Source organism: Anomaloglossus baeobatrachus, chromosome 11 (assembly GCF_048569485.1).
Source record: "Anomaloglossus baeobatrachus isolate aAnoBae1 chromosome 11, aAnoBae1.hap1, whole genome shotgun sequence".
Classification (NCBI taxonomy): domain Eukaryota; kingdom Metazoa; phylum Chordata; class Amphibia; order Anura; family Aromobatidae; genus Anomaloglossus; species Anomaloglossus baeobatrachus.
In genome coordinates, this window is record NC_134363.1 from 33,118,690 (window position 1) to 33,131,851 (window position 13,162).

At 42.3% G+C, this 13,162-nt stretch overlaps 1 protein-coding gene across 1 annotated transcript; it reads right to left on the minus strand.

Annotated features, from left to right (window-relative positions):
- Positions 1–2,912: 2,912 nt before the first annotated feature.
- On the minus strand, positions 2,913–12,931 carry LOC142256091 (fish-egg lectin-like). Its single transcript, XM_075327611.1, has 4 exons — positions 12,812–12,931; positions 12,489–12,716; positions 7,361–7,694; positions 2,913–3,278 (listed from the first exon to the last, which is right to left on the minus strand). Exons 1-4 carry the CDS (start codon positions 12,900–12,902, stop codon positions 3,107–3,109), a joined length of 825 nt encoding a protein of 274 aa, XP_075183726.1. The 5' UTR covers positions 12,903–12,931; the 3' UTR covers positions 2,913–3,106.
- Between the last annotated feature and the right edge of the window lie 231 nt (positions 12,932–13,162).

Consider the following 13,162-nt stretch of genomic DNA (forward strand, 5'->3'; position numbering starts at 1 on the left):
GTGACATCTTGTGGCCACTTGCCATTCCTTCACCTGTATGCCGCCATTTATTGTTTATGTGTTGTGACTTTTTTGTTATCTCTGCTCTTCCTCTGCCCCAGACCTTAGACAGGTCTCCTCCAGGAGATTCCATTAGGTCTATGGGGGGATTCTTCTGCCTAACAGCAAAAAATCCGTTATTTCTCACTCGTGCTCCTCAGCCTCCATCTTGGCGGTATTATTATATCAAGATGGTAAGGGGATAATATTTAGCTTTTTTCAGGGTCAGTTTGGAGGTTGGGATGGGGTTTGCTAGTTAGGGTGGACTTCTTGGAGTTGGTGACAAAATTATGGTGGGAGGAGATTTCACCAGGTAGATGGTACCCTCTAATTGTCATGGCCTGGTGGAGTTTTGGGATTCTTCGAGCTGGGGTCCCTGGGAGTCGGTGGTATGATAGAGTTTTCAGCATTACAGGTGCTCCTGAATGGTTATGGTTATGGTTGTGACTCAATGGTTATGGTTGTGACTCAAGTTATGGTTGCTGAATCGTTACAGTTTGGGTACTGGAGGCCTTTTGAGCCCCAAGGGAATCATCACCTCAAATTATTTATTTGGGCCTATAATAAAGACCTTTTTGGCAATGAATTTACAGCATTACAGCTGCTCCTGAGGCTATTGTTACAACTAGAGGGGGAATTGCTGAAAGGTTACAGTTTGGGTACTGGAGGTCTTTTGAGCTCCAAGAGTCTTCTCACCTCAAATTTTTTGTTTTGACCTGTAATAAAGACTTTTTTGACAATACGTTTATAGCATTACAGCTGCTCCTGTGCCTATGGTTACGACTCAGTGGGTAATGCTGAAAGGTTACAGTTTGGGTACTGGAGGCCTTTTGAGCTCCAAGAGCCTCCTCATCTCAAATAATTTATTTGGGTCTATAATAAAGACTTTCTTGACAATGAATTTCCAGTTTCCAGCATTACAGGTGCTCCCGAGCCTATGGTTATGACTAGGGGATAATGCTGAAAGGTTACAGTTTGAGTGCCCCCAAGCCTTTTGAGCTACAAGAGCCTCCCCACTTTATTTAGACCTATAGTAAAGACCTTTTTGACGATGAGTTTCCAGCATTACAGCTGCTCCTGAGCCTATAGTTGCGACTCAGGGGGTTATGCTGAAAGGTTACAGTTTGTGTACCGGTGACCTTTTGAGCTCCAAGAGCATCCTCATCTCAAATTATTTATTTGGGCCTATAATAAAGATCTTTTTGACAATGAGTTTCCAGCATTACAGGTGCTCCTGAGCCTATGAGTGTGACTGGAGGGGGTAATGCTGTAAAGTTACAGTTTGGGTTTTAGAGGATTTTTGAGCTCCAAGAGCCTCCTCATCTCAAATTATTTTTCTGGGCCTGTAATAAACATCTGTTTGGACAATTTTATCCTAACAACTGGGCCGTCATTTCTTTTTTTAGGGGGGGGTGGAAGGAAGTGGAAACCTAAAAGGGGTAGATAATGTCAGCCTCTACCATTCGGGAGTCAAAGGGATCAATAAGAGATGGCACAAGAGAAATGGGCCAATAAAATCTGCAATGCCTACGTGCTGGGTGCAGACTGTGGGTGGATTTGTTTGTTGAGGTCATGAGTGGGCTCAGGAGTGGGTAAGAATAAGCTTTATTTTTTATCTGCCTGGGGGCCACAATAGTGGCACTCTTTGGGGGCATTCTTGTTTTTAAAGGGGCACTCAGAGGGTATTTTTTAAGGTGACACTAAGGGATCTTTATCTTTAAAGGGGCACTGAATTCACTGAAAAATATTAGCCAGTACTGACTGTATGGGGGAAATATTAGCCGGTACTGAGTGTATGGGGGAATATCAGCCAGTACTGAGTGTATGGGGGAATATTAGCCAGTACTAACTGTATGGGGGAAACATTAGCCGGTACTGAGTGTATGGGGGAATATCAGCCAGTACTGAGTGTATGGGGGAATATTAGCCAGTACTGACTCTATGAGGGAAATATTAGCCAGTACTGACTGTATGGGAAGAATATTAGCCAGCAGTGACTGTATGAGGGAAATATTAGCCAGTACTGACTGCATGACAGAAATAATAGCCAGTACTGAGTGTATGAGGGAAATATTAGCCAGTACTGACTCTATGAGGGAAATATTAGCCAGTACTGACTGTATGGGAAGAATATTAGCCAGCAGTGACTGTATGAGGGAAATATTAGCCAGTACTGACTGCATGACAGAAATAATAGCCAGTACTGAGTGTATGAGGGAAATATTAGCCAGTACTGACTGTGGTGGGGGAATATTAGCCAGTACTGACTGTATGGGGGGAATATTAGCCAGTACTGACTGTATGGGGGAAATATTTGCTAGAACTGACTGTATGGGGCAAATATTAGCCAGTAGTGACTCTATGGGGGAAATATTAGCCAGTAGTGACTGTACATGGGAAATATTAGCCAGCACTGACTGTATGGGTGGAATATTAGCCAGTAGTGAGTACATGGGGGAAATATTAGCAAGTAGTGACTGTATGTGGAAAATATTAGCCGGTACTGACTGTATGGAAGAAATATTAGCCAGTACTGACTGTATGAGGGAAATATTAGCCAGTAGTGACTGTATGGAGGAATATTAGCCAGCACTGACTGTATGAGGGAAATATTAGCCAGCACTGACTGTATGGAGGAATAATAGCCAGCACTGACTGTATGTGGGAAATATTAGCCAGTACTGAGTGTATAAGGGAAATATTAGCCAGTACTGACTGTATGGGGGAAATATTAGCCAGTACTGACTGTATGGGGGGAATATTAGCCTGTAGTAACTGTATGGGGGAAATATTACCTTTACCCACCACCACACTAGACCATTGGTAAACTACTACTTTAAAATATTCATTGACAAAAAAATATATCAGAAAAATAAGGATTAAAAGTGAGACTTTATTTCACATGGAAGATATTACGGCAAATGGAGCATTTTGTACTGAACGAGTTTGTCTTTGTTTTTTATTGACCTGTGAAAATTAATTTTGACAAAAATTCCTTCCAACCCCGCAAAACCCCCCAAAAACCATTATGCCATAACATACTACGAGTTGGATCTGTTCATGAGATCTAAAAACAGATTGAGGGAGTGCGGACTTTCACATTTTCACATTTAGAGATGGCTCCGTTCTCCGCGAGAAGCCACAAGACGCCCTGATCATAAGTCACATGTCGGAATTTGCCGCTAAGATCCAACTGGGTCCAAGAGGTTCCAATAGGATTGTCAGCCGAGATCCCGTCCCTGAAATGGAAAAAACACATTACTTACACCTCGAATGGTGGCGTAATGATAGCAAAAAGTGGCCCCATAATATAAATAATAATATAATAAAGTTTTCACCCATCTAGGTCAGGGGTTGGCTGTATAACACAGCTGGCACTAGAGCTTTACAGAGTAGGGGTCAGTCATCTCCATGCTCCTGCATGTGTGATGCTGTTATAGATGTAACCTGCATCCACCACTAGGGGGAAATCACTGATTATTATAAGCTGTAGTAGCTGTAGTACCCTTTGTTGTCCAGGATAGTAATTGTCTCCCAGTCTCTGTATCTCTGCCTGTCTCTCTTTCTGTCTCATTGTCTCTCTGCCTGTCTCTCTGCCTTTCTCTCTGCCTGTCTCCCTGCCTTTCTCTCTGCCTGTCTCCCTGCCTTTCTCTCTGCCTGTCTCCCTGTCTGTCTCCCTGCCTTTCTCTCTGCCTGTCTCCCTGCCTTTCTCTCTGCCTGTCTCTCTGCCTGTCTCCCTGCCTGTCTCCCTTCCTGTCTCTCTGCCTGTCTCCCTGCCTGTCTCCCTGCCTGTCTCTCTGCCTGTCTCCCTGCCTGTCTCCCTGCTTTTCTCTCTGCCTGTCTCTCTGCCTGTCTCCCTGCCTGTCTCCCTGCCTTTCTCTCTTCCTGTCTCTCTGCCTGTCTCCCTGCCTGTCTCCCTGCCTGTCTCCCTGCCTGTCTCCCTGCCTGTCTCTCTGCCTGTCTCCCTGCCTTTCTCTCTGTCTGTCTCCCTGCCTTTCTCTCTGCCTGTCTCCCTGCCTTTCTCTCTGCCTGTCTCCCTGCCTGTCTCCCTGCCTGTCTCTCTGCCTGTCTCCCTGCCTGTCTCCCTGCTTTTCTCTCTGCCTGTCTCTCTGCCTGTCTCCCTGCCTGTCTCCCTGCCTTTCTCTCTTCCTGTCTCTCTGCCTGTCTCCCTGCCTGTCTCTCTGCCTGTCTCTCTGCCTGTCTCTCTTCCTGTCTCCCTGCCTTTCTCTCTTCCTGTCTCTCTGCCTGTCTCTCTGCCTGTCTCCCTGCCTGTCTCCCTGCCTTTCTCTCTTCCTGTCTCTCTGCCTGTCTCTCTGCCTGTCTCCCTGCCTGTCTCCCTGCCTGTCTCTCTGCCTGTCTCCCTGCCTGTCTCTCTGCCTGTCTCTCTTTCTGTCTCTCTGCCTGTCTCCCCGCCTGTCTCTCTGCCTGTCTCTCTGCCTGTCTCTCTGCCTGTCTCTCTGCCTGTCTCCCTGCCTTTCTCTCTGCCTGTCTCCCTGCCTTTCTCTCTGCCTGTCTCCCTGCCTGTCTCTCTGCCTGTCTCCCTGCCTGTCTCTCTGCCTGTCTCTCTGCCTGTCTCCCTGCCTGTCTCTCTGCCTGTCTCTCTGCCTATCTCCCTGCCTTTCTGTCTGCCTGTCTCCCTGCCTGTCTCTCTGCCTGTCTCCCTGCCTGTCTCCCTGTCTGTCTCCCTGCCTGTCTCTCTGTCTGTCTCTCTGTCTGTCTCTCTTTCTGTCTCCCTGCCTGTCTCCCTGCCTGTCTCCCTGCCTGTCTCCCTGCCTGTCTCTCCACCTGTCTCTCTGCCTGTCTCCCTGCCTGTCTCCCTGCCTGTCTCTCTGTCTGTCTCTCTTTCTGTTTCTCTGCCTGTCTCTCTGCCTGTCTCCCTGACTGTCTCCCTGCCTGTCTCCCTGCCTGTCTCCCTGCCTGTCTCTCTTTCTGTCTCTCTTTCTGTCTCTCTGCCTGTCTCTCTGCCTGTCTCCCTGCCTGTCTCTCTGCCTGTCTCCCTGCCTGTCTCTCTGTCTGTCTCTCTGCCTTTCTCTCTGCCTGTCTCTCTGCCTGTCTCTCTGCCTGTCTCCCTGTCTGTCTCTCTGTCTGTCTCCCTTTCTGTTTCTCTGCCTGTCTCCCTGCCTGTCTCCCCGCCTGTCTCTCTTTCTGTCTCTCTGCCTGTCTCCCTGCCTGTCTCCCTGCATGTCTCTTTCCCTGCCTGTCTCCCTGCCTGTCTCTCTGTCTGTCTCCCTGCCTGTCTCCCTGCCTGTCTCTCTGTCTGTCTCCCTGCCTGTCTCTCTGTCTGTCTCTCTTTCTGTCTCCCTGCCTGTCTCTTTGCCTGTCTCCCTGCTTGTCTCCCTGCCTGTCTCCCTGCCTGTCTCTTTGCCTGTCTCTCTGCCTGTCTCCCTGCCTGTCTCTCACTCTCTCCCTCTCTGCCTGCCTCTCTGTCCGTTTATCTAACCATCTTTCTGTCCCTCTCTGCCTGTCTTTCTGTCAGTCTCTGTCTTTCTGTCTCTGTCCCTCTCTGCCTGTCTTTCTGTCCATCTCTACCTGTCTCTCTGTCTTTCTCTCTCTACGATCTCTGCCTGTCTCTGTCTCTCTTTCTGTTTCTCTATATGTCTTTCTCTGATTTTTCTCTGCCTCCCTGTTTGTCTGTCTGTCTGTCTGTCTCTCGCTCTGTCTCTCTCTATCCGTCTCTCCACTGATATCATATTACCTCACACAGAAGCTTCTTATACTATGAATGTCCTTTGTTGCCTATAGCAACCAATAACAGCTCATATTAATGACCTGTGGCTCCCAGCTCCATTCACTTTAATGTAAGCAGGTTTTTTGGCAAATAAGTGTAAAGCGCATGCTTACATTTCCGCACAAAACATAGTCTATGACATTCCCTGAGTCACAAGAAGCGGCTGTGCAAAATGTCATGATTGTAAATGCAATATAGGTCAGGTAAAGAGAAAACCGGTTTAAATGCCGCGCTAAAAACCACTGATGTTGTAGATGAAAAAGATTTCCTTTATTTCATAATTCTACGCGTTTCAGAGACATCTCCGTCTCCTTCCTCAGGAAAATAAATCATATTACAAAAAATTTTTTGTAATATGATTTATTTTCCTGAGGAAGGAGACGGAGATGTCTCTGAAACGCGTAGAATTATGAAATAAAGGAAATCTTTTTCATCTACAACATCAGTGGTTTTTAGCGCGGCATTTAAACCGGTTTTCTCTTTACCTGACCTATATTTTATATACTGCATTCCGGGGCCGCTGCTAAACCACAAAAAGGCACTCACATGCGATCATAAGGAGTTGTGACTTGCACAACCCTACCAGGTGAGTGTACCTCTTTCTGTCTCTCTACCCTCATACCGGGTAAGACCCTATTGCGCTTTTTCCCCCTACAGCTCTACATGATTGTAAATGCGACGGTGCAGATTCCTTTAGTGGACGTACATACAAACACATGTATACACACATATACACACACACTCGTACATACATGTAAGGAGGTGGTCAGCGTACCAAGAATGTGAAGAATTTCCTCCCCTGAAGACCCCGACCAAGATGTTTTAGTAGATTTTAGGCTGGTATATTATGTGAATTTATTGTAAGTGCGGACGGTGCCATCTAGTGGCCGAATAAGTACATTGTCGTATGTAATGCTGAATGTGTGTTTCTATGTCTTAGGCCTCCTTCACACGTCATGTGTGATGTCCGTTTTCACATGTACTGAAGACACGGACATATGTAAACCCCTTAAAATCAATGGGTTTGTGCACACGTGTGTGTTTTCTCGTGGACCCTGTGACACACGTGTGCTCCACACGGAGACATGTCATTTTTTTTCTCTGGCAGCACGGGTGTCACACGAATCGCACACTGATGTGATCCGTGTGACATCAGTGTGACACGTACCAGAGAAAACCACATTTTTGTGAAATAAAATGATTTTCTATAATCACCGCTGCTGTCTCCTGCTTCCAGGCCCACTCATTATGCTCATGCATATTCACTGCACCGAGGACCTGGAAGCAGCAGCAGCGCCAGAGACATTAGCACCATGGATAATCAGCCTGTAGCAGGGCCACGGGGTTGCAGAACACACTGACTATGACTATAGCATGTGTCCCCCCCTCCGTCGCTCCTGTTTACACATACATACACTCAGCTTTATATATTAGATAAATCCATGTGCAGTGAGCTCCCCCTAGTGGTGGCTGCAGGTGGCCAGAATTATGTTAGAAAATTAGATACATTGTAAGATTTTTGTAGTAGAAATTTGCCCTTAAAGCAGAATGTTTGGTAACTGGAGTCTTAGGCAATGACTGTAAGGCTTTTACCTTTTATACACCATTCCATTGGAGTTCACGCCGAATACAGAACCATCAGTGGCAACCTCCACCATGACCAAACTGCCGGCTATCTGCACCCATCGACTTCCTTTGCAGGCGTTGGGTTGCACATCATAGCGGTAATAGATGTTATTGGCAGTGTTCACACCCCAGCAGCCATTAAGACCACAGGTGAAGTATTTCAGACCCCCTTCTATCTGGATAAAGGGCAGCACGGTACCCCTGGAGAGTGTGTCCACCTGGTTCAGGCAGTAAATCCAATCCCATAAATTAGCTCCAGACACAAATTTTTCCCCACCAGCATCTATCTGCTTCAGACTTCCTGCGGAAATAAAACCAAGGATAAATGTTAGAAAATTGTTCAGCCGTATATTCCGATTTAACTGTTTCTTTATGGTTCTGTATCTATGTAATTCAATGCACCGCTGTATGCCTGCAATGTTAACAATTCACCATTAGATGGCGATGTAGCACTATTTTAATAAACATAACCAAAGATAAATGTTAGAAAATTCTGCAGCCGTATACTCCGATTTAACTGGTTTTTTTATGGTTCTGTATCTATGTAATTCAATGCACCGCTGTATGCCTGCAATGTTAACTTTTCACCATTAGATGGCGATGTAGCGCTATTTTAATAAACAAAACCAAAGATAAATGTTAGAAAATTCTGCAGCCGTATATTCCAATTTAACTGTTTTTTTATGGTTCTGTATCTATGTAATTCAATGCCCACTGCATTACTGCAATGTTAACTTTTCACCGTTAGATGGCGATGTAGCACTATTTTAATAAACAAAACCAAAGATAAATGTTAGTAAATTCTGCAGCTGTATACTCCGATTTAACTTTTTTTTATGGTTCTGTATCTATGTAATTCAATGCACTGCTGTATGCCTGCAATGTTGACTTTTCACCATTAGATGGCGATGTAGCACTATTTTAATAAACAAAACCAAAGATAAATGTTAGAAAATTCTGCAGCTGTATACTCCGATTTAACTGTTTTTTTTATGGTTCTGTATCTATCTAATTCAATGCACTGCTGTATGCCTGCAATGTTAACTTTTCACCATTAGATGGCGATGTAGCACTATTGCAAGAAACAAAATCCAAAAAGAATGGAAGTGAGAAAATTACTGAACAAATAGTAATTGTGTTGATTTTGAAGTTTCAAGCATACTGCAAAAATTCCTATAAAATCATGGTAGGGTCTTATAATTCAAGCATAGTGCAAAATCCTATAAAATCCTACTAGGGCTTATTTTTTTTGGAGTAGGGCTTATATTTCAAGCATACTCCAAAAATCCTGTAAAATTTCACTAGGGTTTATTTTTGGCATAGGGCTTATATTTCAAGCATAGTCCTAAAATCATGCCAGGGTTTATTTTTTGGACTAGGCCTTATATTTCAAGTATACTCCAAAAATCCTATAAAATCCTACTAGGGTTTATTTTTTTTATTTTTTTTGGAGTAGGGGCTTATATTTCATGCATACTCCAAAAAATCCTATAAAATCCTACTGGGGTTTATTTTATTTTTTTTTTAGGAGTAGGGCTTATATTGCAAGCATACTCCAAAAATCCTATCAAATCTTACTAGGGCTTATTTTTTGGAGTAGGGGCTTATATTACACGCATACTCCAAAAAATCCTATAAAATCATTCAAGGGCTTATATTCCATGTATACTCCAAAGATCCTATAAAATCATACTAGGGCTTATTTTTGGCATAGGGCTTAAATTTCAAGCATAGTCCAAAAATCCTATAAAATCATGCCAGGGCTTATTTTTTGGACTAGGGCTTATATTTCAAGCATACTCCAAAATCCTATAAAATCCTACTAGGGCTTATTTATTTTTTTTTTGGAGTAGGGCTTATATTCCAAGTATACTCCAAAAATCCTATAAAATCCTACTAGGGCTTTTTTTTTATTTGGAGTAGGGCTTATATTCCAAGTATACTCCAAAAATCCTATAAAATCATACTAGGGCTTATTTTTTTTGTTTTTTAGGAGTAGGGCTTATATTCCAAGTATACTCCAAAAATCCTATAAAATCCTACTAGGGCTTATTTTATTTTTTTTAGGAGTAGGGCTTATATTCCAAGTATACTCCAAAATTCCTATAAAATCCTACTAGGGCTTATTTTTTTGGGAGTAGGGCTTATATTTCACGTATACTCCAAAAATCCTATACAATCATGCTAGGGCTTATTTTTGGCATAGTGCTTAAATTTCAAGCATAGTCCTAAAATCATGCTAGGGCTTATATTTCAAGTATACTCCAAAAATCCTATAAAATCCTACTAGGGCTTATTTTTTTTTTAATTTATTTTTTTTTTTAGGAGTAGGGCTTATATTCCAAGCATACTCTAAAAATCCTATAAAATCATACTAGGGCTTATTTTTTTTTAATTATTTTTTTTTAGGAGTAGGGCTTATATTCCAAGCATACTCCAAAAATCCTTTAAAATCATACTAGGGCTTATTTTTTGGAGTAGGGGCTTATATTTCAAGCATAGTCCAAAAATCCTATAAAATCATGCTAGGGCTTATTTTTTGGAGTAGGGGCTTATATTTCAAGCATAGTCCAAAAATGCTATAAAATCATGCTAGGGCTTATTTTTTGGAGTAGGGGCTTATATTTCAAGCATAGTCCAAAAATGCTATAAAATCATGCTAGGGCTTATTTTTTGGAGTAGGGGCTTATATTTCAAGCATAGTCCAAAAATCCTATAAAATCATGCTAGGGCCTATTTTCTGGGTAGTAAAAGACTAAACACTCTCCCCCTTGAAAGAAGCTACCGCAAAGGTCCTTTTCTTGCTGCTCTGGCCTATCCACTGTATTGCGGTTGGTATATATCTGTTTGCATTTATATGTACCGTATATTGATTATTTATGTATTTCTACTTTAGCATATTACATTTATCTGATGTATGATATTAAACCAAGCTAGCTGTACACTACTGCCATCTAGTGGATAAATAGGGTAATTATCCTATGATTTTGGACTATTTTATACATTATTTACATTATTATACATTATTTTATACATTTATTATCGTCCGGGGCTCTCCGGCATATTCTGTTATTGTCTCTTTTGTATATTTTAGGATTTTCTTTTAATCAATACAATTTATTTGTTTAGTTATTTTCTCACTTCCATTCTTTTTGGGTTTTGTATTTTATCTATTATAGTGGTCTATTGGTATTTACAGCATCATTGTAAGGAACAGTGGTGACTGAGGCCACATGGAAATCAGTGACACCCCCCCCCCCCCCGAACTATGTCAGTGCCTGCCAATGGCTGCAGAGAAATGGGATTTTGGAGGGGTGCGTGCCGCAGCTTGTGAAACTTTATTAAAGAGTAACTAAACTTTCAGTTCTTTTAATAATTTTGTCCACCACGGAAAGTTATGAAATTATGCAAATCATTTATTAGATTTATCTTTACTTGTAAACTTGCATGAAAGTGGCTTCCAAACTCAGTCTATTTGTCTTCAGCTACATTAAATATCAGAATGTAATTATTTGGAGTACAGATGATAGCAGTGATTGTCTTCAGCTACATTATTATAAGAACATACTCATTAGGAGTACAGATGATAGCAGTGATTGTCTTCAGCTACATTAAAATCAGAACGTACTCATTTGGAGTACAGATGATGGCAGTGATTGTCTTTAGCTATATTAATATCAAAACATACTCATTTGGAGCACATTCTGATACTAATATTACTGAAGACAATCACTGCCATCATCTGTACTCCAAAGGAGTATGTTCTTATAATAATGTAGCTGATTATTTTAAGAACATACTCATTTGGAGTACAGATGATGGCAGTAATTGCCTTCAGCTACATTAATATCATAACATACTCATTTGGAGTACAGATGATGGCAGTGATCTTTTTAAGCTGCATTGATATCAGAACATACTCATTTGGAGTACATATGATAGCAGTGATTGTCTACAGCTACATTAATGTAATAATGTACTCATTTGGAGTACAGATAATGGCAGTGATTTCTTCAGCTACATTAATATCAGAACATACTCATTTGGAGTACATTCTGATACTAATGTAACTGAAGACAATCACTGCCATTATCTGTAATCCTAATAATGTTCTTGTAATAATGTAGCTGAAGACTGATCCGTCATTATTTTAAGAACATACTCATTTGGAGTACAGATGACAGCAGTGATTGTCTTCAGCTACATTATCAGATTATACTAATTTGGAGTACAGATGATGGTAGTGATTGTCTTCACAGCTACATTAATCTCAGAATATACCCATTTGGAGTACAGATGATGGCAGTGATTGTCTTCACTTACATTAATATTAGTATGTACTTATTTGGAGTACAGATGATAGTAATGTTTGTTTTCAGCTACAATAATATTAATATGTACTCATGTGGAGTACAGATGATGGCAGTTATTGCCAACAGTTACATTAACATCAGAATATGCTCATTCGGAGTACAGATGATGGCAGTGATTGTCTTCACCTACATTAATATTAGTATGTACTTATTTGGAGTACAGATGATAGCAGTGTTTATCTTCAGCTACAATGATATTAATATCTACTCATGTGGAGTACAGATGATGGCAGTTATTTCCTACAGTTACATTAATATCAGAAAATACTCATTTGGAGTACAGATGATGGCAGTGATTGTCTTCAGCTACATTAATATCAGAATATGCTCATTTGGAGTACAGATGATGGCAGTGATTATCTTCAGCTACATTATTATAAAAACATACTAATGTGGAGTACAGATGATAGCAGTGGTTGTCTTCAGCTGCATTATTATAAGAACATACTAATTTGGAGTACAGATGATTGTAGTGCCTTATTTCTGCTACAATAATATCAAAACATTAAAACTGATAGCTCAGGATTTCTTGAGTGAAATCCCAGAGAGCTTTTCTGGACCCTACAGGCCCCTAAAGAACTTTTGGACCATGAGGGGCTGCAATTTGTTATACAATGCAGAATGGGGGGCCGAGCAAAAAACTCCCCAAATCTGAGCTTGCTTGGGAGAAGAAAGTGGGTCAATAATAGTAATCGACAAGGCGTAATAAGACGTCTTCTTACCTGCTACCGCCACCCAGGTGTTGTCCTGCCACTTGTAGATGGCGTTCCCCCTGTTGACCCCCCAGATTCCACCTGGACCCACCGACACGTGGATCAGTTTTCCAGGAATCTGCTTCCAGGCGTTGTCCACCCATTGGTAAATATCGTCATTGGAGTTGACCCCATACACCTGACCGTCGCCGGCGTCCACCTGCTTCAGGTTCCCAGGGACGTCCGTGCACTGCAGCCCTGAGGATGGAAGAAATGGTATAGGCAAAAGGAGAAGATCAATGCAATAAATAATATTGCACAATGTGTGACTGTCACCTATGGACGGACGTTACCTGCAGCGGCGGCTCCGGAGCACAGCAGCAATAGACCGAGGATTAGGTGCATGGTGCCGTCTTGTGTGATGAGGAACACGTTCTGCACCATTTATGAGCCTCCTGAACTCCTCCCCGAGTCACCTGTACACCAGGAAGGACATCAAACCGCAAATATTCTATACAATGTAAACATACAGAAACTAAACACTCCCCCCCCCCCCCCCCCGCCCTACCCAAATCCTCAGGTGGGTAAATACAGGGCCGGATTAAGGTTGGTGGGGGCCCCTGGGCAGAAAATCTGGTGGGGGCCCCATAACGTTAACATTTTTAGCCATAACAGTAGAGCGCGAACTGTAGCATTTAGATATA